This window comes from Macaca mulatta, chromosome 19 (genome assembly GCF_049350105.2).
Source record: "Macaca mulatta isolate MMU2019108-1 chromosome 19, T2T-MMU8v2.0, whole genome shotgun sequence".
Lineage (NCBI taxonomy): Eukaryota > Metazoa > Chordata > Mammalia > Primates > Cercopithecidae > Macaca > Macaca mulatta.
The window spans coordinates 67,647,036-67,670,954 of record NC_133424.1 but is presented as its reverse complement, the minus strand read 5'-3'; the positions used below and the strand labels follow the sequence as shown (position 1 = coordinate 67,670,954).

The 23,919-nt window shown below is 54.2% G+C and overlaps 3 protein-coding genes across 22 annotated transcripts in view; 1 reads left to right on the top strand and 2 right to left on the bottom strand.

Annotated features, from left to right (window-relative positions):
* TMEM190 (transmembrane protein 190) overlaps positions 1 to 23,919 on the bottom strand; it is a 98,931-nt gene that overhangs the window by 51,200 nt on the left and 23,812 nt on the right. The gene's annotated exons all lie outside the window — the stretch shown is intronic.
* TMEM150B (transmembrane protein 150B) lies at positions 6,181 to 17,819 on the top strand. Of its 15 annotated transcripts, XM_077981933.1 has the most exons (9): positions 9,469 to 9,554; positions 10,341 to 10,408; positions 10,787 to 10,835; positions 11,129 to 11,204; positions 11,704 to 11,763; positions 11,862 to 11,904; positions 12,150 to 12,277; positions 15,203 to 15,383; positions 17,043 to 17,819. In XM_077981933.1, the coding sequence occupies exons 1-9, from the start codon at positions 9,484 to 9,486 to the stop codon at positions 17,237 to 17,239; spliced, it is 873 nt and encodes a 290-aa protein (XP_077838059.1). In that variant the 5' UTR covers positions 9,469 to 9,483; the 3' UTR covers positions 17,240 to 17,819. The 15 variants fall into 15 exon arrangements, with proteins under 15 accessions (XP_077838068.1, XP_077838066.1, XP_077838059.1 ...); XM_077981942.1 differs by lacking the exons at positions 10,341 to 10,408; positions 10,787 to 10,835 and adding an exon at positions 6,181 to 6,250 and having other exon boundaries at positions 9,459 to 9,554; positions 11,862 to 11,929; XM_077981940.1 differs by lacking the exons at positions 10,341 to 10,408; positions 10,787 to 10,835 and adding an exon at positions 6,181 to 6,250 and having other exon boundaries at positions 9,459 to 9,554; positions 11,080 to 11,204; positions 11,862 to 11,929.
* BRSK1 (BR serine/threonine kinase 1) overlaps positions 17,505 to 23,919 on the bottom strand; it is a 30,330-nt gene continuing 23,915 nt past the window's right edge. For all 6 annotated transcript variants that reach the window (XM_028840247.2, XM_028840245.2, XM_077981886.1 and 3 more), the window contains 5 exons: positions 23,784 to 23,832; positions 23,566 to 23,689; positions 22,710 to 22,908; positions 21,817 to 21,906; positions 17,505 to 18,178 (listed from right to left, as the gene is read on the bottom strand). In XM_028840247.2, coding sequence (XP_028696080.1) covers positions 18,021 to 18,178; positions 21,817 to 21,906; positions 22,710 to 22,908; positions 23,566 to 23,689; positions 23,784 to 23,832 — 620 coding nt within the window. In that variant the 3' untranslated portion in view covers positions 17,505 to 18,020. The remainder of the gene's footprint in view (positions 18,179 to 21,816; positions 21,907 to 22,709; positions 22,909 to 23,565; positions 23,690 to 23,783; positions 23,833 to 23,919) is intronic.

The following is a 23,919-nucleotide window of genomic DNA, read 5'->3' as shown; positions in this document are numbered from 1 at the left end:
TCTCCTGACCTCGTGATCCACCCGCCTTGGCCTGCCAAAGTGCTGGGATTACAGGTGTGAGCCGCCGCGCCCGGCCAATAGCAGAGCTTTAAATCGGAGCAAGTCGCTTCTGGGAATGGGACCCCTGGTGGCTACACAGGTTGCCAGCCCGCGAAGTTGGAGCTGTGTAGGACCTCCCCCTGGCTACCACTACCTATCTCTTTATTTATTCGTTTGTTGCTGGAACATAAATGCCAGGAGGGCAGGACCTTTGTCTTGTTCAGAGTCGAGTCTCAATATCAAAAAGCAGTGCCTGGCATATCATTGGCATTAGATAGAGATTTGATGAATGAGGCCGGGTGCGGTGGCTCACGCCTGTAATCCCAGCATTTTGGGAGGCCGAGGTGGGTGGATCACGAGGTCAGGAACTCAAGACCAGCCTGGCCAAGATGGTGAAACCCTGTCTCTACTAAGAATACAAAAAGTAGCCGGGTGTGATGGCAGGCGCCTGTAATCCCAGCTACTAGGGAGGCTGAGGCAGGAGAATTGCTTGAACCCAGGAGGCAGAGGTTGCAGTGAGCCAAGATTGAGCCACTGTACTCTAGCCTGGGTGACAGAGCAAGACTCAGTCTCAAAAAACAAAACAAAACAAAAAAAGATTTGCTGAATGATTCAATGACGAACCCAATGCAAGTATTCAGATCCTGAATAAAAGAGGGAATATTAGGTCAAAAGAGGATTGCTATCCATTGAATGGGAGAAAATATTTGGAAATCATTATATCTGATAATGATCGCCTTATAATCCAGAATATATAAAGAATCCTTAAGCCAGGGACGGTGGCTCACACCTGTAATCCCAGCACTTTGGGAGGCTGAGGCAGGCAGATCACCTGGGGTCAGAAGTTTGAGACCAGCCTGGCCAACATGGTGAAACTCTATTTCTATTAAACACACAAATACATACACACACACACACACACACACACACACACACACACACAAGCCTGGTATGGTGGCAGGCGCCTATAATCCCGGCTACTCTGGAGGCTGAGGCAGGAGAATCATTTGAACCTGGGAGGTGGAGGTGGCAGTGAACTGAGATCGCGCCACTGCACTCCAGCCCGAGCGACAAAAGGAGACTCAGTTTCAAAAATATATATATATACAAAAAAAATTAGCCAGGTATGGCGGCAGGGGCCTGTAATCCCAGCTACTCCGGAGGCTGAGGCAGGAGAATCATTTGAACCTGTGAGGTAGAGGTAGCAGTGAACTGAGATCGCGCCACTGCACTCCAGCCCGGGTGACAGAGCGAGACTCCATTTCAAAACAAAACAAAACAAAACAAAATTAACCTCGTATGACAGCAGATGCCTGTAATCCCAGCTACTCCAGAGGCTGAGGCAGGAGAATCACCTGAACCTGGGAGGTGGAGGTGGCAGTGAACCGAGATCGCGCCACTGCACTCCAGCCTGTGTGACAGAGTGAGACTCCACCTTAAAAAAAAAAAAAAATTCTTATGACTCAATAATAAAAATACAGACAACCTAATTTCAAAAATGAACAAGGATCTGACATTTCTCCAAAGAAATATGCAAATGGCCAATGAACGCATGGAAAAATGTTCAACATCGTAAGTCACTAGGGCAACATGCATTAAACCCACAAGGAGATGCCACTTCACACCCACCAGAGTGATCACCATCAAAAAGACACATCAAGTGGAGGACGGTGGCACAGGCCTGTAATTCCAGCTACCTGGGAGGCTGGAGGATCTTTTTTTTTTTTTTTTTTTGAGACAAAGTGTCGCTCTGTCACCCAGGCTGGAGTGCAGTGGCACGGTCTCGGCTCACTGCAACTTCTGCCTCACGGTTTCAAGCCATTCCCCTGCCTCAGCCTCCCGAGTAGCTGGGACTACAGGCATGTGCCACCATGCCCAGCTAATTTTTGTTTTTGTTTTTGTTTTTGTACAGATGGGGTTTCGCCATGTTGGCCAGGCTAGTCTCCAACTCCTGACCTCAAGTGATACGCCTGCCTCAGCCTCCCACAGTGCTGGGGTTACAGGCGTGACTCCCAGCCAGGCAAAGGGATCTCTTGAGGCCAGGAGTTCAAGGCTGTAGTGTGCTATGATACTACCCGTGAATAGCCACTGAACTCCGGCCTCGGCAACAAAGCCAGATCCCATCCCTGAAAAAGACTGTAATTTAGTTTTAAAGAGACAGATAACAGGCTGGGCGCGGTGGCTCACACCTGTAATCCCAGCACTTTGGGAGGCCGAGGCGGGCGGATCACAAGGTAAGGAGATTGAGACCATCCTGGCTAACACGGTGAAACCCCATCTGTACTAAAAATACAAAAAAAAAAAAAAAATTAGCCGGGCGTGGTGGCGGGCGCCTGTAGTTCCAGCTACTCGGGAGGCTGAGGCAGGACAATCGCTTGAACCCGGGAGGAGGAGCTTGCAGTGAGCCGAGATTGTGCCACTGCACTCCAGCCTGGGAGACAGGGCAAGACTCCGTCTCAAAAAAAAAAAAAAAAAGATCATACCAGGCACTGTTGCCGATGTGGAGAGATTGAAACCCTCATGCATTGCTGGCGGGAATGCAGAATGGTGTAAATGGTGTAGACATTGTGGAAAGCAGTTTAGCGGGTCCTAAAAATGGTACTATATGACCCAGCAATTCTACCTCTAGGTGGAATGGTGGCAGGTGCCTGTAATCCCAGCTACTCAGGAGGCTGAGGCAGGAGAATCGCTAGAACCTGGGAGACGGAGGTTGCAGTGAGCCGAGATGGCGCCACTGCACTCCAGGCTGGGCAACAAAAGCAAAAGTCCATCTCAAATAAATAAATAAATAAATAAAAGAACATATGAGCAAATGGCTGGCTAGACAGGCAGGTGGATGGATGAGTGGAGAAATAACTAGTTGGAGGAATGCACAAAGGCATGAACATATGCACAGATAAATGGATGTTTCAGGAGAACGTTGGATGGGTGAAGATAGGGATGGATATTCAAGGGCATTGCATGGCACGTAGGAAGGAAGCACTTTTTTTTTTTTTTTTTTTTTTGAGACAGAGTCTCACTCTGTCACCCGGGCTGGAGTGCAGTGGCCGGATCTCAGCTCACTGCAAGCTCCGCCTCCCGGGTTTACGCCATTCTCCTGCCTCAGCCTCCCGAGTAGCTGGGACTACAGGCGCCCGCCAACTCACCCGGCTAGTTTTTTGTATTTTTTAGTAGAGACGGGGTTTCACCATGTTAGCCAGGATGGTCTCGATCTCCTGACCTTGTGATCCACCTGTCTCGGCCTCCCAAAGTGCTGGGATTACAGGCTTGAGCCACTGCGCCCGGCTTTTTTTTTTTTTTTTTTTGAGATGGAGTCTCGCTCTGTCACCCAGGCTGGAGAGTGCAGTGGTGCGATCTCAGCTCACTGCAAACTCCGTCTCCCGGGTTCACGCCATTCTCCTGTCTCAGCCTCCCAAGTAGCTGGGACTACAGACGCCCCCCACCACACCCAGCTAATTTTTTGTGTTTTTAGTAGAGACGGGGTTTCACTGTGTTAGCCAGGATGGTCTCGATCTCCTGACCTCATGATCCGCCCGCCTTGGCCTCCCAAAGTGCCGGGGTTACAGGCATGAGCCACTGCGCCCGGCCAAAGGAAGCAAATTTACCGTCAGACAGACTCCAGCTGCTCCACTCAGTAGCTGAGTGACACTGGGCAAGTATGGTAGCCAGGGTGGCTCTCCCTTCCTGAAAGAACTTGATCAGCTGGGAGGACTTCCGCTGGTCTCCAGGCTCCAGCGGTGGCACCTTCAGCAGCGTTTGATTTGGATTGATGTTACCTTCTTTTTATGCAGACTTGACCAATGACTAAGCGTGGGGTAGGGACTAGAGCCTGGCCATTTCCGCCCAATGTGGACACCTCTAAAGTCAATGTGCTAAAGTGTTATTTTATTTTATTTATTTATTTATTTTTTTGAGACGGAGTCTCGCTCTGTCACCCAGGCTGGAGTGCAGTGGCCGGATCTCAGCTCACTGCAAGCTCCGCCTCCCGGGTTCACGCCATTCTCCTGCCTCAGCCTCCCGAGTAGCTGGGACTACAGGCGCCCGCCACCTCGCCCGGCTGTTTTTGTATTTTTAGTAGAGACGGGGTTTCACCGTGTTAGCCAGGATGGTCTCGATCTCCTGACCTCGTGATCCGCCCGTCTCGGCCTCCCAAAGTGCTGGGATTACAGGCTTGAGCCACCTCGCCCGGCCTTTATTTGTTTATTCAATTTAATTTTTTGGCCAGGCGCAGTGACTCAAGCCTGTAATCCCAACGCTTTGGGAGGCTGAGGCAGGAGGATCATGAGGTCAGGAGATTGAGACCATCCTAACACAGTGAAACCTCATCTCTACTAAAAATACAAAAAAAAAAAAAAAAAAAAAAAATTAGCCGGGCGTGGTGGTGCACGCCTTTTGTCCCAGCTACTCTGGAGGCTGAGGCAGGAGAATCGTTTGAACTCGGGAGGCGGAGATTGCAGTGAGCTGAGATTGCACCACTGCGCGATCTCAGAGTGGGACTCTGTCTCAAAAAAAAAAAAAAGTAAATAAAAAAAAATTTTTTTAATTATTTATTTATTATTTATTTATTTATTTTGAGACCGAGTCTCACTGTGTTGCCCAGGCTGGAACACAGTGACACGATCTCAGCTCACTGCAAGCTCTGCCTCCCGGGTTCACGCCATTCTCCTGCCTCAGCCTCCCGAGTAGCTGGGACTACAGGCGCCTGCCACTATGTCCGGCTATTTTTTTGTATTTTTAGTACAGACGGGGTTTCACCGTGTTAGCCAGGATGGTCTCGATCTCCTGACCTCGTGATCTACCCACCTTGGCCTCCCAAAGTGCTGGGATGATAGGAGTGAGCCACCATGCCTGGCCCACTCTAAGCATTTTAAAGTACAATTCGGTGTAGTTTAGCACATTCACAATGTTGTGCAATCATCGCCTCTATTTAGTTCCAAAACAGTTTCATAACCCCATAAGGAAACTCCAATTAAGCAATCATTTCTCATCCTCCCCGCTTTCCATCCCTTGCAACCACTGACTTGCTTTCAGTCTCCATGGACTTGTGTATGGGTGATCTTTGCACCACATCTCCCAGCTGACCTGACTGGGGTTCTCAGAACTGCACATGGTCTGTGATTCTTCCACTCTGCCGTTCTCCAGTGTCAGACCCAGACCCACTCACGTCACAATCTGAAGTCTCTTCCAGCCACTCCTGGTCTTTCTCTTCCTTTTTTTTTTTTTTTTTTTGTATTTTTAGTAGAGACGGGGTTTCACCATGTTGCCCAGGCTGGTCTCGAACTCCTGACCTAGCGATCCGCCCACCTCGGCCTCCCAAAGTGCTGGGATTACAGGCTTGAGCCACCACGCCTGACCTTTCTCCTCCTTTATGCTTCACCAACCTTATCCCCAATCAATCTCTTGCATTTCTTTTCTCTCTCCTTCCTTCCTTCCTTCCTTCCCTCCCTCCCTCCCTCCCTCCCTCCCTTCCTTCCTTTCTTCCTTCCTTTCTCTCTCTCTCTCTCTTTTTTTTTTTGACAGAGTTTCGCTCTTGTCACCTGGGCTAGAGTGTAGTGGCATAATCTCAACTCATGCAATCTCCGCTTCCCAGATTCAAGCGATTCTCCAGCCTCAGCCTGTTGAGTAGCTGGGATTACAGGTGCCTGCCACCGCGCCCAGCTAATTTTTGTATTTTTAGTAGAAACGGGGTTTCACCATATTGGCCAGGCTGGTGTTGAACTCCTGACCTCAGGTGATCCACCGGCCTCAGCCTCCCAAAATGCTGGGATGATGGGTGTGAGCCACCGAGCCCAGCCAGACAGGCAGCCTTTTAGGGTCTCACGTGGATAACCCCAACAAACCCTCACAATTGCCTGAAGGCAGACCATCATGATCCTTGTTTTTCGGACAGGAAAACAGAGGTCCGAGACCCTCTATCCCTAGAGGTGTACATCCCCTCCCTGGGGAAGGTTCCGAGACCTCTGTGTTCCTAGACTTCTACATCCCCTCTCTGGGGAAACTTCCAGGCAGGGGACGTAGACATCTAGGGATACAAAAATAAAAATAAAAACCAGTCCCCACCACCAACCAGAAGCGGTTTCCTCAATATGAAAGTGCAATGTCATCTTTCTTAGAGGAAAAGCACAGCCTCTTCCCCTCGGCTGAGCCAGGCCAGCAGCCTAGCTTCCGGAAGGACCCTTAAGGCTCCAGATACCCAAACTACCCGTGGCCAGTGGTGACAGGGGCCTAATTCCCAACTTGAAAGTAGCCCGACAGGCTGGAGCCCTGTCCCCTAGCCTCCCCAGGAGGGCCCAAGCAGGTCACGTAAGCACCGTGGGGACACCAGTGAGCCACACCCATCTTTGTGCCAGGACACCGAGAGTTGGGTATGGAGACTCAGAGCAGGGACAAGTCTTCCTTAGGATCACCTGGGCTTTTTCTTTTCTTTTTTTTTTTTTTGAGACGGAGTCTCGCTCTGTCGCCCAGGCTGGAGTGCAGTGGCCGGATCTCAGCTCACTGCAAGCTCCGTCTCCCGGGTTTACGCCATTCTCCTGCCTCAGCCTCCGGAGTAGCTGGGACTACAGGTGCCCGCCACCTCGCCCGGCTAGTTTTTTGTATTTTTTAGTAGAGACGGGGTTTCACCGTGTTCGCCAGGATGGTCTCGATCTCCTGACCTCGTGATCCTCCTGTCTCGGCCTCCCAAAGTGCTGGGATTACAGGCTTGAGCCACTGCGCCCGGCCCACCTGGGCTTTTTCATCTTTATTATTATTAATATTTTGGAGGAGGAGTGGGACTCAGCCAGGTGGCAAACACAGGGCAGGGCAGGAGAACGGTGTCCAGGGCTGACGGAGGAGCAGGTAGCATGGACGCCTCCCTCCCCTGGGCTCCCTCATAGCCTTGTGTGACTTCCTCTAGGGGAGTTGTCACCTGCTGATTATCTGTGTTGCCCACAGACAGGGACCCCACCGAGGGTCAGAATCATGTCTGGGCAAACGGAGACTTCCGGAAAAAGAAGCGAAAGGAGGATGACCAGACCCAGAGGAGAGGCGTTTGGGGGCAGAAGGGGTGAGGGGAACTGGGAGACCTTTGCTCTCTAGCAGCCCCACTGGGACAGGATTTATTTTTATTTTATTTTATTTTATATTTTATTTTATATTTATTTTACTTTACTTTATTTTATTTTATTTTATTAATTTTTGGAGATGGAGTCTCATTCTGTCGCCCAGGCTGGAGTGTAGTGGCGCGATCTCGGCTCACTGCAAGCTCTGCCTCCCGGGTTCAAGCGATTCTCCTGCCTCAGCCTCCCGAGTAGCTGGGACGACAGACATGCGCCATCACACCTGGTGAATTTTTGTATTTTTAGTAGAGACGGGGTTTCACTGTGTTGGCCAGGCTGGTCTCAAACTCCTGATCTCATGATCCGCCCGCCTTGGTCTCCCAAAGTGCTGGGATTACAGGCGTGAGCCACCGTGCCCGGCCACCCAGCTAATTTTTTTGTATTTTTAGTAGAGACGGGTTTTCACCATGTTGGCCAGGCTGGTCTCGAACTCCTGACCTCAGGTGATCCGCCTGCCTCAGCCTCCCAAAGTGCTGGGACTACAGGCGTGAGCCACCTTGCCCAGCTGACCCTGGCTGTTTAAAAAATTAAAATAAAAAATAAAGGAATGAGGCCAGGCGCGGTGGCTCAAGCCTGTAATCCCAGCACTTTGGAAGGCCAAGACGGGCGGATCACGAGGTCAGGAAATCGAGACCAGCCTTGCTAACCCAGTGAAACCCCGTCTCTACTAAAAAGTACAAAAACAAAAACAAAAACAAAAAAACTAGCCGGGTGAGGTGGCGGGCACCTGTATGTAGTCCCAGCTACTCGGGAGGCTGAGGCAGGAGAATGGCGGGAACCCGGGAGGCAGAGCTTGCAGTGAGCTGTGATCCGGCCACTCCATCTCAAAAAAAAATAAAAATAAAAAAATAAAGGAATGAAACACTAATACATACTGCAACATGGGTGAATCTCAAAAACATTACACTGAGCATAAAAGACACCAGAGAGGGGCTGGGCACGATGGCTCCCGTCTGTAATTCCAGCACTTTGGGAGGCTGAGGCAGGTGGATCACTTGAGGTCAGCAGTTTGAGGGCAGTCTGGCCAACATGGTGAAACTCTGTGTTTATCAAAAAATGCAAAAATTAGCCAGGCATTGAGGCAGGCACCTGTAATCCCAGCTACTTGGGAGACTGAGGCATGAGAATCACTTGAACCCAGGAGGTGGAGGTCCCAGTGAGCCAAGATTGCACCACTGCACTCCAGCCTGGGCAATAGAGGGAAACTCTGTTTCAGGAAAAAAAAAAAAAAAAAAAAAAAAAAAGGCCAGGCACGGTGGCTCACGCCTGTAATCCCAGCACTTTGGGAGGCCAAGGCGGGCTGATCACCTGAGGTCGGGAGTTCAAGACCAGCCGGCCAACATGGTTAAACCCCATCTCTACTAAAAATACAAAAATTAGCCAGGTGTGGTGGTGCATGCTTGTAATCCCAGCTACTCAGGAGGCTGAGGCAGGAGAATCACTTGAACCCAGGAAGCAGAGGTTGCAGTGAGCTGAGATTGCACCACTGCACTCCAGTCTGGGTGACAGACGGAGACTCCATCTCAAAAAAACAAACAAACAAAAAAAAACAGAAAAGAAAGAGGCGATGGTTGCATAACATTGGGAGTGCACTAATGTCGCTGAGTCACACATTTTTTTTTTTTTCTTTTTTCTGAGACAGAGTTTTGTTCTTGTCGCCCAGGCTGGAGTGCAATGGCACGATCTGGGCTGACTGCGACTTCTGCTTCCCGGGTTCAAGGGATTCTCCTGCCTCAACCTCTGAATAGCTGGGATTAAGGCGCCTGCCACCACACCCAGCTAATTTTTGCATTTTTAGTAGAGATGGGGTTTCACCATGTTGGCCAGGCTAGTCTCAAACTCCTGACCTCAGGTGATCCGCCCGCCTCGGTCTCCCAAACTGCTGGGATTACAGGCATAAGCCACAGCGCCCGGCCAAATCGTACACTTTAAAATGGCTAATGTTATGTGGATTTTACATCCATTAAAAGAAACGAGGTGGCATACTGAGGGAGGAGGTGGCTGGGACTTCTATGTCTAAGGGAAGAGTTCTGGGGGCCTGGACTCCTGCATCTTCGGGAAGGAGGAAGGAGTTGGAGCTTGGACTCCTGGGTCCCCAAGGGTGGAGGCTCAGATCTGAGTCCAGGGGAGGACAGGGCTGAGAGTTTGGATGTTGAATATACAAAGCTGGAGGAAGGAAGTTAGGGGCCCCCAAAGCTAAAGTGCTGCCTGTTAGGTTCTAAGGAGACAGGACACAGTGGTTTGGGGATAGACAGCCCTTAGGAAGTGGCCGCCAGACCAAAGGACCCAGGCAGTCCTGCAGCCTGGACTTTGCCTCTGCAGGATGCCTGCCTGAGCTCCACCCCAAATGCCAGCCCTTCTTCCCCGAGCTCACCCAGCCCCACCCCCAGGACTGAGAGCCCCAGGAAGCTTGGAGAGGTGAGCATCCCGGGGAGGCCCTGGAGGCTGGCAGGTGCATGGAGGGGCTGGGAGAGCAGGGAGAAACTCCCCCAGCAGGAGAATGTGTGAGCTAAGACTGAACACTGAAACAGGTGGAGAAGTTGCCTGGAGTGGAGGAGAGCTGGCCGATTAGATCAGACCCCCTCCCGTGACTTCTGTTTGAGAGCCAATGAGGGCCCAGAGGCCACGGCCACAATCTCATGCACCTGGGCCCTCTTCAAAGGGCTGGTTCTTCAGGTGTGAAGGGGAGGAGAGAGAGAGAGAGGAAAGAGAGGGGCCCAGCTCCAGCCCCTCGTTCCCCTGCAGAGCCCAGCATGTGAGGCTTACCTGTCCCTGTCCCTGCTGGCTGGGCTATCTCGGGGTTTGGACCTCATGAATGTCAGAGGCAGGAGGGACTCCAGAGTCTAAAGAAGGAGGGCCTAGAGGTCTGACCCTGGGTTTGAGGGAGGAGGGACTGAGGGACTGGACTCCTGGGTCCTGGGAAGAAGGAGGAAGCCATGACCCCAAATCCCTAAGTACCAAGCCGGGAGGAGGTCAGAAGCTGAAGGTGGCTGTTGGGAGAGAGAAGGAAAAGGGTCAGGTGGCAGCAGCAGTCTTTGTCTGGCTGGAGGGATTTTCGGATGGAGATGTCATCGCTGAGAGCTCCCTTCCCACCCACGCTCAGCCTGCCTGGGGAACTCCAGCAGGGAAAAGGGGAAGGGTGAGAGGAAGGAGAAGGAGAGCGGAGGGGAGGAGGCGGGGTCATCAGGGATCCGTATCTCACAGACCAGAAACAGAAGCTGCACCCAGAGAGCAGGCGGACCTCAGGCCCTCACTCTTGGGTACCCGAGTAGGTAAGAGCTGGGAGGTTGGACCTCAGAAGCTGGAGAAGAATGTCTGTATTCTAGGAGGAACTGGGGCCCTGGAATTCTGGGTCTTCCAGGTTGAAGAGAGCTGGAGGCTCAGATTCCTGGTTCCTGGGGAGGGAAGGGCTGAGACTTTGGACGTTGAACCCACAAAGCTGGAGGAAGGAAGTTAGGGGCCCCTGAAGCTAAGGTGCTGCCTGCTAGGTTCTGAGGAGACAGGACATGGCGGTTTGGGGGTAGAGAGCCCCTCAGGAAGTGTGGGTCAGACCCAAAGCCCCAGGCAGCCCTCCAGCGCTCCAGCCCGGACTTTGCCTCTGCCTTGGCCTGCCTGAGCCCCATCCCGAATGCCAGCCCTTCTTCCCCAAGCTCACCCAGCCCCAGTCCCAGGACTGAGAGCCCCAGGGAGCTTGGAGAGGTGAGCATCTCAGGGAGGCCCTGGAGGCTGGGAGGTGCAAGGAGGGGCTGGGAGGACAGGGAGAAACTCCCCAAGAAGAAGAATGCGTGAGATAGGGTTGAACACTGCGGTATAGGTGGGGAAATTGCCTGGAGTGGAGAGCTGGCCAATTAGATCAGACCCCCACCCGTGACTTCTGCCTGAGAGCCAAGGGGGGGCCTAGTGGTTGGGGCCACAATCTCATGCACCTGGGCTGGTTCTTCAGGTGTGAGAGAGACAGGTGTCCTGCCTCAGCCCCGCTCCTTCACCTGCAGAGCCCGGCATGTGGGGCTACCTGTCGCTGATGCCCATCTTCCTAGCTGTCTGGGCTATCTCTGGCGTCTGGATCGTGTGAGTGTCAGAGGCATGATGGACTCTTGGGTCTGAGGGTGGAGGGGGCTGGGGCCTGGATTTCTGGGTCTGAGGAAGGAAGGGGTTGGGGGCCTTGACCCCTGGGTCTGAGGGAGGAGGGGCTGGGGGCCTGGACTCCTGGGTCTGAGGGAGGAGGGGCTGGGGGTCTGGACTCCTGGGTCTAAGGGAGGAGGGGCTGGGGGTCTGGACTCCTGGGTCTGAGGGAGGAGGGGCTGGGGATCTGGACTCCTGGGTCTGAGGGAGGAGGGGCTGGGGATCTGGACTCCTGGGTCTGAGGGAGGAGGGGCTGGGGGGTCTGGACTCCTGGGTCTGAGGGAGGAGGGGCTGGGGGTCTGGACTCCTGGTCTGAAGGAGGAGGGGCTGGGGGTTCTGAACTCCTGGTCTGAGGGCGGAGGGGGCTAGAAGTCCTTGTTTGTTTGGTCAACAGAAGGAAAAGTTGTTGGTGGGAGTTGCCCACTCACTCTGATTTCCCCCGTAGTTTTGCCATTGCAGTAACCAACAGGACGGTGGACCTCAGCAAAGGCTTTCCCTACATCAGGTAGTCCTGCCCGAGGGTAGGGATTGGGGGTACTGCCGCTGCAGGAAAGTGAGGGCCCTGGCTTGGACTGCCCAGGATGACCCTTTTGTCTTCCCCAGCATCTGCGGATCCTTCCCCCCTCAGAGCTGCATCTTCAGCCAGGTGCTCAATATGGGAGCTGCTCTGGGTAAATATAGCCCTTTGGTTTAGTGCTCCCCAGCCCAGCCAAGCGAGCTCCGAGACGGCTCCTTTCTCAAACCCAGGAGTCCATGCCCCAGGCCCCTCCTTCCTCAAAAATCCGGGAGTTTGCCGCCTTCTCCCTCACTTTGCTCCCCTCCCTTCCCTCGCTGGGTCCCAGGAGTCCCGGGTGGGTCTCCCTCCTACTTCCTTCTCCCCTCTCCTCCCAGCCGCGTGGATCTGCATTGTCCGTTACCACCAGCTCCGGGACTGGGGCGTCGGAAGGTGGCCTAACCAGCTGATCCTATGGACGGGTCTTCTCTGTGCCCTGGGCACCTCCGTGGTAGGCAATTTCCAGGTGAGACCCAGTCGGTGCCCAGGGTCTGCCCTCTCCGGCATCTGGAACTACAACTCCCAGCATGCCCCGCGGCCATAGGCTTATTGTCTCGCGGCTGGTTCCCGCGCGGCCTCCTGGGACTTGTATTTTTCTTTGGCCAGTTGCCTCGGACCAGCTGGATTCCTTTGCTTTCTGAATGGGGCACTCCGAGCGAGGCTGTTTGTATGTAGGACTTCTTTGACTTCGAGGAGGTTGGGATAAGTTTCTGCCAGCCCCTCTCCCCAGCTCATTTAATGATGAAATTACTGGGCCAGGCGCAGTGGCTCACGCCTGTAATCTCAGCACTTTGGAAGGCCGAGGCGGGCAGATCATTTGAGATGAGGAGTTCGAGATCAGCCTGGCCAACATGGTGAAACCTCCTCTCTACTAAAATATATAAAAAGTAGCCGGGTGTGGTGGCAGGCGACTTAGTCCCAGCTACTTGGGAGGCACAGGCAGGAGAATCATTTGAACCCGGGAGGTGGAGGTTGCAGTGAGCCAAGATCGAGCCATTGCACTCAAATCTGGGGGATAAGAGTGAGACTTCTCTTAAAAAAAAAAAAAAAAGATGAAATTACTGGCCGGGCTCTGTGGCTTATGGCTGTAATCCCAGCACTTTGGGAGGCCAAGGCGGGTGGATCACCTGAGATCAGGAGTTGGAGACCAGACTGGCGAACATGGTGAAACCCTGTCTCTACTAAAAATACAAAAAATTAGCCAGGGGTGGTGGCAGGTGCCTGTAATCCCAGCTACTCAGGAGGCTGAGGCAGGAGAATCGCTTGAACCCGGGAGGCGGAAGTTGTAGTGAGCCAAGACCATGCCATTACACTCTAGCCTGGGCCACAAGAGTGAGACTGAGTTTCAAAAAAAGAAAAGAAAAAAGAAAAAAAAAAGAAAGAAAGAAAGAAAAGAAATTACTGAGGCTGGGCACAGTGGTTCATACCTGTAATCCCAGGACTTTGGCAGGCGGAGGCTTGAACCCAGGAGTTCAAGACCAGCCTGGACAACATAGCAAGACTCTGTCTCTACAAAAAATAATTAGCCAGGTGTGGTGGCGTGGCCTGTAGTCCCAGCTATGCAGGAGGCTGAGGTGGGAAGATAGAGGATTGCTTGAGCCCAGGAGGTCGAGGCTGCAGTGAGCTGTGATTGTGTCACTGCCCTCCAGCCTGGGGAACAGAGTGAGACCCTGTCTCAAAAAAGAAATGACTGAGATTTACTCATTCTTCATGTTAGGCAATTGACTGAACATTTGGCAGCCATTGGCAGCAGGCTTTCCATTTTGTACATGACTTCATTCCATCTCCATAAAGACTCTAGCTAGGTCTGTCCTTATTGCCCATGGACCACAGAGAATATATATATGTGTGTGTGTGTATGTATATATATGTGTGTATATATGTACATATATGTGTGTGTATATATATATGTACATGTATATATATACACATATGTATATACATATATATATACACACACATATGAGATGGAGTCTTGCTCTATCACCCAGACTGGAGTGCAGTAGCATGATCTTGGCTCACTGCAACCTCCACCTGCCGGGTTCAAGTGATTCTCCTGCCTCAACCTACCAAGTATCTGGGACTATAGGCACCCACCACCACACCCAGCTAAATTTTTTTTTTTTGTTTTTTTTGTTTTTTTTGTTTTTTTTGTTTTTTTTTTGAGACGGAGTCTCGCTCTGTCGCCCAGGCTGGAGTGCAGTGGCCGGATCTCAGCTCACTGCAAACTCCGCCTCCCGGGTTTATGCCATTCTCCTGCCTCAGCCTCCCGAGTAGCTGGGACTACAGGCACCTGCCACCTCGCCCGGCTAGTTTTTGTATTTTTTTTAGTAGAGACGGGGTTTCACCGTGTTAGCCAGGATGGTCTCGATCTCCTGACCTCGTGATCTGCCTGTCTTGGCCTCCCAAAGTGCTGGGATTACAGGCTTGAGCCACTGCGCCCGGCCTTTTTTTGTATTTTTAGTAGAGACGGGATTTCACCATGTTGGCCAGGCTGGTCTTGAACTCCTGACCTCAAATGATCCACCTGCCTCAGCCTCCCAATGTGCTCTGCAACTATTTATTTATTTATGTATTTGAGACAGAGTCTTGCTCTGTGGCCCAGGCTGGAGTGCAATGGTACGATCTTGGCTCGCTGCAGCCTCTGCCTCCCGGGTTCAAGCGATTCTCCTGCCTCAGCCTCCTGAGTAGCTGGGATTACAGGTGCCTGCCACCACGCCTGGCTAATTTTTTGTATTTTTAGTAGAGATGGGGTTTCACCATGTTGGCCAGGTTGGTCTCGAACTCCTGACCTCAAGTAATCTACCCGCCTTGGCCTCCCAAAGTGCTGAGATTACAGGCGTGAGCCACCGTGCCCGGCAATATTTGTATTTTTTGTAGAGACGAGATTTTGCCATGCTGCCCAGGCGGGTCTCAAACTCCTGAGCTCTAAGTGACCCGCCTGCTTCATGTTCCAAAGAGCTGGGAATACAGAGGTGAGCCATCATACCTGGCCGAAATTTTAAGTATTTTAAAATTTTAATGGAATATTATGCTGTGTATCTGTGAGTCACATACAACTGTTAATATTTGAGAATTTTTCACCTGCAAGACCAATTTTTTGGGGAAATATCTGTCCTCTGCTTTGAGAATGCAAGATTTATTCCACTCATATTTACAGAGCATCTGCTATGTGCCAATCACTGTCCTAGGAATTGAGGCTATAGCATGAACAACAGATTTAAACCCGCCCTTGTGGAGCTGACAGTAGCCGACGTGCTTAACAAGCCCATCACTGGGTATGGAAAGTTGGCGATCACTGTCTACTACGTTGGTGAAAGGCCCTGGCCCTCTGGTGCCCCTTACCCTCCTTCCCAGAGTCTCCCTCCCAACTCCTCCCTTCTCCTCCCAGGAAAAGAACCAGCGGCCTACGCACTTAGCAGGGGCCTTCCTTGCCTTCATCTTGGGTAACGTCTACTTCTGGCTGCAGCTCCTCCTGCGGAGGCTGAAGAACCTGCCCCAGCCCGGGGCTCCCTGGATCGGGCCACTCCGTCTGGGCCTCTGCAGCTTCTGCACCATCCTCATTGTGGCCAGTATCCTCCTTGTATCTGGGGTAGGGGTTGGGGGTGGCTCTTCACCGGAATCGGTCTTCCTGTCTGGCTGTGTGTCACCGGGGACATCTCTTCCTTTCTCTGGGCTTCAACATTTGCACAGGATTATGGCTTTGTCGTCGAGAATGCCGACTTTGGGGTCACGTTGCCCAGGTTGGAATGCCCTGTCCTCCACACACTAGCTGGGGGAATCTTCCGCGGGCTGTTACTTCTTGGTGTCAATGGTTTCCTCGTCCCTCAAATGTGGATAACGACAGGCTGACCTCAGGGTTGTGAGTGGATAGGATAATATGCACACGGTGCTTAGATCTGTGCCTGGCATATAGTGAGTGACCAGTAAATACTGGAAGAATGATATACCAAGAACAGTCCCAGGCCGGGCACGGTGGCTCACGCCTGTAATCCCAGCACTTTGGGAGGCTGAGGTGGGTGGATCACAAGGTCAGGAGTTCGAGACCATCCTGGCTAACACGGCGAAACCCCGTCTCTACTAAAAATACAAAAAAATTAGCCAGGCGTGGTGGCGGACGCCTGTAATCTCAGCTACTCGGGAGGCTGAGGCAGGAGAATGGCGTGAACCCGGGAGGCGGAGCTTGCAGTGAACCGAGATCACGCCACTGCACTCCAGCCTGGGGGCCAGAGCGAGACTCCCTCTCAGAAAAAAAAAAAAAAGAGACCAGGTCTTGCTCTGTTGCCCAGACTGGTCTTGAACTGCTAGCCTCAGGCAATCCTCCCACCTTGGCCTCTCACCTTGGCTGGGATTGTAGGCATAAGCCACCACTTCTCAGCCCCCTTAGAAATCCCTGAATGAATGGAATACACTGTCTGGGAGGGCTGAGGTGATGAGTGACTCCAGTGAGAGAAGTTCCAGAAAGCAAGAGCTGTCTCTGCTAGGCTGGAGCCTGGAGCCTGCAGGAGCTGGCAGAGCAGGAAAAGGTCTTAAGAAGCTGCTGGAAGGCGAGAGCCAGAGAAGGGATGGGGCAGACCAGGAGAGAAAGGTGCAAGACAGGAGGAGAGGGCTGGAGAGAGGCAGGTAAGGCAGATAGGACAAGACTTGGGGTGACCAGCTGGCCAAGAGGGATGAAGAGGGGGCCGGGAGTGTCTGCTGGGGCACATGAGTGGATGGTGGAGTTGTCATGGAGGAAGGGACACTCGGAAAGAGAAATAGATTTTACAGGGAAGAGGGAAGAGATTAGACTCTGGGAGTGAGCAGGAGGTGCCTGTGGGCCTTGGGTAGCGGGGAGGATGTTCAGGAGAAAGTTGCAAAACACAGTCTGAGGCTGGCGGTGGGGAGGGAGGCGTATTTAGGAAACCCTGCGTGTTTGGAGGGAGGAGCAATGGCAGCTGGGTGTCCTGGACAAGTAGGGAGGCAACCAGGCCCTTCCCTGGGTCAGGGAAGGGAGACAGAAACTTTCCGGGATATTGGGAATGCAATAGTAACACGGGGGTGCATGCAAAGGAAAGTGTGTGCAAGCAGCTTGAGATAGAGACAGGGGCTGGAGAGCATCGGAGTTATGGAGGAAGGTGAGAGCTGAGGATGGGGACACCCAGAGATGGCCTCCGCCCAGCGCGAGGGGGCACAGAGACCAGGCCAGGCTCCCTGTCTGTCACGGTAGCAGTGTGGCCCTTGACCCTGGGCAGTGATCGTCCTCCACGCCTGCTCGCTGCGCAGCGTCTCTGCGGCCTGCGAGTGGGCCGTGGCCATGCTGCTGTTCGCCCTCTTCGGTCTCTTCGCCGTTGACTTCTCCGTCCTGGAGAGCTGCACCCTGTGTGTTCAACCGTGGCCCAGCCTCAGCCCCCCGCCGGCCTCCCCCATCTCCCTGCCGGTCCAGCTGTAGCAGCCACCCTGACCTGGGCCTCGCCCTCACCAGCGAAGCAGGAAAGATGGGGCCAATCTCAGTGCCCCGCACGCAGCAAGATGAGCCCCTGGGGATCTCTCCAACCGGCTGGGGCTGCCGCTGACTGACCTGGAGCCGGAGGACCTGTGTGCCAGCGCGGAGGGCCTCTGAACGGCTGGTGGCAGCCAGCATCCCCGTCCCCGCCTTCGGGCCCTGCCCCTGCAATTGGGCACCCAGGAAGCGAGAGGCCAAGGCCAGCCAGCTGTCCCTGATCAAGGCTATTTATTATTATTATTATCTTTTTTTTTTTTTTTTTTGCCGCCGGCGGAATCAGAGACACGGACGCAGGCAGGATCACGCGAAACCAGAATTCCTTCCGGAGAGCAAATCCGTACAGAAGGTCGTGAAGGGGAGGACCAGGGGAGGAGGGGCCCAGGAAGAGGGGGTTGGGGACGACACAGGGACAGAGGGCCCTGTCCGGATCTGCTAAGCCACCCCAACCAGCTCCCGTCCCTCCCCCACCCCACCCCGCAGAGAGATTGATCCATAAATAAAATAATAAATTAATCAATAAATAAAATAGAAACAGCTCCCCCGCCCCCTGTTCCCCTAGAACCACCCCCAGTTGGGCACGGCCCGCGGAGCCCCATCCCTGCAGGGCAAGGCCGGTTTTTGTGTCCACCCCCCTCCCGACATGTTCCTTGGGCCTTATTTACAGATTCACAGTTGGGGGGCAGGGAAGGGGGGTGGGGGGGTCCCCTCCCTCCCCGGCCCCCTGGGGTCAGGGCAGAGGGGTCCCGTTGGTGGCCAGGAGCTTCTTGTCCTTGGGGGGGCCTCGGCGGGGAGAGCTGCTCAGCTCTGGGTCTGGGCGGCCGGGCGGGGGTTGCAGGCTTCGGGGTGGGGCACCAGCAGGCCGGGTCTGGGCCCCATTTTTCTCATCTGCAAGGGAGGAAGAGGTTTTTCGTGGGTTCCACAGCCCAGGGTTGGGGTTCCCATTACCAGGGGATGGGAGCAGAGTCTCCTTATCAGTTGGTCTCAGTGACCCCGAGGCTCCAGCTCCAATCCCCAATAAGACCCAGTCCCTCCACCACCTGGCCTTGAAGCCTCCAGACTTGGTTACTCGGAGGACACACCCCAAGTGACAAGGCCTGGCTCCCCTAGGATGGGGGCTGCACCCTATGCCCCCCGCAACCCTGGGGCCAGGTTAGTCCAAGGGAGACCTGGGCTGGGCCTGACTTTAGGAGACTCTCAGATTCTGGTTCTGATACTATTTGTTAAGAAACAGCTCGCCAGGGCAGTGCTCAAAGTTCATAGCCAGAGGGCCCCCTGACTCCTACCCTGGTTGTTAGAGAGAAATGTTCCACGGAACTGGGCTCAAGGGAGCCTCCTGGTGGCAGGGGTCTCAGGCCCCTCATGCTGGGCCAGCCTGACTCAGGTCACTCTCTCCTGGGTCCTGAGGCCACCTCCTCTTTGGGACTATGGTGGAAACACTGGTTGCTGGGTGGTCTCTAGCAATTTCCATGGGACCCAGAATGTTACCTGAGGTCCCTTGGCAGAGACCTCGTTTTTCTTTTAAGACAAACTGAGGGGGCCGGGTGCGGTGGCTCACGCCTGTAATCCCAGCACTTTGGGAGGCCAAGACCGGCGGATCACGAGGTCAGGAGATGGAGACCATCCTGGCTAACACGGTGAAACCCTGTCTCTACTAAAAATACAAAAAAAGCAGGGTGTGGTGGTGGGCGCCTGTGGTCCCAGCTACTCGGGAGGCTGAGGCAGGAGAATGATGTGAACCCGGGAGGTGGAGCTTGCAGTGACCTGAGATCGCGCCACTGCACTCCAGCCTGGGCGACGAACGAGACTCTGTCTCAAAAAAAAACAAAAAAAAACTGAGGGGGTGGCTGGGCGCTGTGGCTCACGCCTGTAATCCCAGCACTTTGGGAGGACGAGGCAGGCAGATCATTTGAGGTCAGGAGTTTGAGACCAGCCTGGCCAACATGGTGAAACCCCATCTCTACTAAAAATACAAAAATTAGCAGGGTGTGGTGGCGGGCACCTGTAATCCCAGCTACTCGGGAGGCTGAGGTGGGAGAATCACTTGAAACCTGGGAGGTGGAAGTTGCAGTGAGCAGAGATCGCACCACTGCACTCCAGTCTGGGCGACAGAGCGAGACTCTGTCTCAAAAAACAAGAACTGGGGGGCTTGTCATAGCAACCACTATGACTTGGAGGCCTGGCCCCCCTGCTCCATTCTCCTTTATGAGACGGGTGGCTGAGCCCCCAGGGTGCCTGTTAGTCCTACATCTTCGAGGGTGTGCCCCTTTTGAGACCCCTGGTTGCTGAGGCCAGCTTTCCTTGGCAACGGGGTCCAGTGGACCTAATTTGCTTTCCGGTTGCCCCTAGCAACCATGAGAGGCGGGTTTCTGCACCTCAGCATGACTGCCATTGGGGACCCAGCGGTCGTGGGGGGCCGTTCTGTGAACTGTAGGATGTTCTGCAGCATCCCTGGCCTCCACCCACAAGAGGCCACTGGCATCCCCCTGCTTTCCCCAGTTGAGATGAGGAAAAGCATCTCCAGACGTTGCTAAATGTCCCTGGGGGGTTGTGCTAGGCTGAGTAACGGCCCCCTCCGAAGAGGTCCACACGCAAGTACCGAGAACTTGTGATACGTTCCCTGACGGAGCAGAGGAGACCTTGTGCTGTGGGGAAGGTTAGGGACCGTGAGGTGGGGGGTTATCTTGGAGGATCTGTGCAGGTCCCGCCGAGTCACCTTTTCCCAGCTAAGTTCGGTCAGAGGGAAATATGGCGTCACTGGCTTTGAAGATGGAGGAAGGGGCCTTAACCAGAGGAGTGTGGGCAGCATCAAGGAACTGGAACCCACAAGGAAACAGACTCTGCCCGAGAGCCTCCCGGAGGGAGCGCAGCCCTCCAGGCACCCTGTGTTAGCCTGCGGAGACCGGGCTGGACGTCTGACCTCCAGGACTGTACAATAATCACCACTTGTGTTGTTTCAGCTCCTGAGGCTGTGTCATTTGTTGATGGTGGCCAAAGGAAACACACAGGGGCGAAACCAGCTCCCCGAGTTGAGAAGCATGGCTGCAGAGCCAAAGCCCTGACCCTGGCACTCAGAGTTTCTGGTGACAAGGCCAAAGCTGCCCTGGCCGCTGGCCTCAACACTGGGCCCTGTTTCCCTTCGGCAGGGGTCCGGGGTCCAGGAAGGGGCCTGGGCCCCATGAGGCTGATGCTGCCTGACTCCCCTCAGAGCAGACGGCTGTCCACGTGCCCTGCAATGGGGCCCCGTACGCTGTTTCACCGCGTCCCCCGCGACCTTGTTCCTAGGGGAGGGACTGCCGTGGTCTCAGGCATGAGGGCTGATTTCCGCGGCCGGCGCTCTTTTCCCTCGAGAATTCTGGCTACCTCTGGTTGCTTGGGCGGGCGCACCCCATGCTGTGGACTGAACACGGCATCCTCCCAAATTCATGTGCCAAAACCCAACCCCAGGGTGATGGTATTAGGCGGTCAAGTTGGGAGGTGATTAGGTCATGAGGGTGGGGCCTTCATGAATGGGGTTAGTGTCCTTAGGAAGGAGGCCCCGGAGACTTCCCTTGCCCCTTCTGCTATGTGAAGACACAGCACAAACGTGCTGTCTGTGACCCAGGAAGCAGCTCTCACCAGACACCAAAGCTGCTGGCGGCTTGATCTTGGACTTCCCAGCCTCCAGAATTGTCAGCAATAAATTTCTGTTGTTTGTAAGTTGCCCAATGTACGGTATTTTCTTATTGCAGCCTGAACACGCTAAGACACCTTTACAATGAACCTCTGCTGTGCCCTGATTGCTAGAGGATTTGAGTCTTTGATAACCAGGACTGGGAGCCCGGGAAGGCCGGATCCCCCAGAGCAAGATCTTGCACATTCTCATGAACTCAGCTTAGAATTCTGATTGCTAGGGACCATTCGGCCCCAGCCCCAGACTGAGGTGATGTCTGAGACCTGCAGAGGGTGGCCAATTTGTCCTGGGTTTAGACTCAAAGCCCTGCATCCCAGAAACACCCTTCAGTCCCAAGCAAACCAGGACGGTGGGTCACCCTCCTCCCGGACAGAGGTCCAGAACCTCTGTTGGCAGGATGTTCCACGACCCCCAACACAGAGCCTGTCGTCTTCTTAGGGACCCCTGGGAGCCAGTCCTCAGGTTGCTAGGGAGACCCTCCTCAGGCCCCAGCCTCTCGGGGAACCTGCTCACAACTCAGCAGATGAGGCCTCAGCTATGACAATGGTGAAGGAGCCCACTAGCTGGGCCTCCTCTGCAAACCAAACCCCAGAGCACCTGCTCATGCTGGACCTCTTCCCACCACCCACGGTCCCCACCACCCACGGCCCCCACCACCCACGGCCCCCACCACCCACGGCCCCCTCCACCCACGGCCCCCACCCCCCACGGCCCCCTCCACCCACGGCCCCCTCCACCCACGGCCCCCACCACCCACAGCCCCCTCCCCCCACTGGCCACACCCCCCACGAGCCTCGCCCCCCATGGCCCCCTCCACCTATGGCCCCCACCACCCACAGCCCCCGTCCCCCACCTGCCAGGGCCTGCACAGAGGGCTGGTCATGCGTGCTCAGGAGCTGTGCCTGGATGGTCTCCACCACTCGCTTGAACCGACGGCTGGGACCTGGAGGGACAGGTGGGCAGAAAAACACTGACTGGGGGTCCAGGATCGGGAAGGCCATCCCAGCCTGCAGAACCCAGTCCCTCCACCAAGCAAACCACCCTCCCACTCTGGTCTCCATCTCCCCTGCTCCGCTGGGACCACATCAATCCATGGTTTGCAAATGGGTCTGTGCTGCTATTTAAGGAACACAGTCAAACTCACGTACATTCAACTTCAAATAACAGGTGTTGGTTTCTATTCAAATAGATACTATTGCTGGAGTTAAAAGTTTCTGAGGCTGCCACTGAGCTTAGCAGGAATAAGCACTGCCATCAACTGGTGATGTCTGCTCTGGGCCGACTGATATTAGACAGCAGTGTGCTGTGTCTTCACCCTTTGGCTCTACCATCGTAAAGTAATAGGAAGAGCAGGGCTCTCCCTCTGAAGTTGAGAGGCCCGGGTTGGGCTGCAGCTCTGCCACAGTGTATTGTGTGACCCTGGCCAAGTCCATTGACCTCCCTATGACTCAGTTTTCTCCTCTGTAAAATGGGTGATTACTAACACCTCAGAGGCTGCTTGGAAGCTTCAAGGAGATCATGCATTCATTATTTACACTGTAAATGCCGGGGAAATGCTGATGAGACTGGGGAAATAGAGGATGGGGTTGTGGGGGGGGTCTGTGTGGGGAGGAGGAGCACAGAGAGTCGGCCCCAGCTGAACTCCATCTCCTCCTCTTGTAGCTGCACTCCTGGGCTCCTACACTATCTGAGCTGTCACGAACGGTCCCAGCTCTGGGCTGAGGGCAGCCTAGCCAAGAGACTCACCCGAGATGAGAGTGAAGGTGACGGAGTAGATGCCGCCGCCTCCACTGCCGTCCCGTCGCGGGGAGGGCTCTGGACCCTCAGAGGAGCTGATGTCCACCTGGAAGCGGACTGGCTTTTGGAAGACAGAGGGGCCGCCACTGGCCTTGTACTCGGCCCTGAAGCTGGTCTGTGACAGCACACTGTGACTCAGGCTGGGGATCTGAGCGAGGTGGGAACACAGGAAGGGGTGAGCCCAGGGAACGGATACCCAGCCCCGCAACCAGCTGTGGCCAAGGAACTACAAGTCCCACGAGCCACTGGAGGGAAAGAAGGACAGGAAATGCACTGGGAGGCCCCACTGCCTGCAAGGACTTGTAGCTTTTTCTATCCTATCAGCGAGTAATGGAGGAATGGCTGGACAACCCAATCCTAACGTCACGAGGACTCTGATAGCTAGGTGACAGCCTCAGACTCCAAGACCACATGAAACACTGCTTGCTCCTTTTACAAATGCTTCCCATAAGCCATATCTGTCACAGAAACTCTAAGTCCCATCAGCCCCTAGGCAAAAAAACCACAGACCAGCAATGGGGCAGCCTTAAAATTGCCTGTGAAGTTTCTTTCGCTAGTTTGAAAGCTCACAGTAGGGGAATGGGAACTCAACAATCCTTGGGGACAGTGCAATTCAGGATCCTATCTCCCCAGTTCCAGGCCTCTGGCCACGATAAATCTTTCCTGCCTACCGACTTCTACCCAACTCTGGCCATAAAACTACAAATCCCAGGAGCCCCGGGAGGAAGCCAGGCCTATGCTAAGGTGGTTAACTGGGACGTGTAGTTCTGCGGTGGCCAGGATCGAGGGGACCCAGGCCCCTCACCGACAGAAAGGCGTGGACAATGTCTGCTTTGATGCTGCTGAGAGGTTTGTCCTTTAGCACGAGGAATATTTGTTCTTCTTTGTCCAAGGAGATGAAGTTCCCGAACCAGGAGCGTTTTGCCAGCCTGAGTGGGAGGGGATGGTTTGGAGGAGGGTTAGGAAGGCGCCAAGGGCATGAATCTCCTGCATCCCCACTCTTTCCTTCCCTGTTAGACTCACTCCGGGGAGGACTCTGGCGTCAAGCTGGACATCTCCTCAGCGGTAGGGACTGGTAGGGGGAAGGCAGAGAACGTGGTCAACACCTGTCCACCGTCCCAGTTGCCAGCACACAGGCCTGCACTCACCCCCTCCCAGG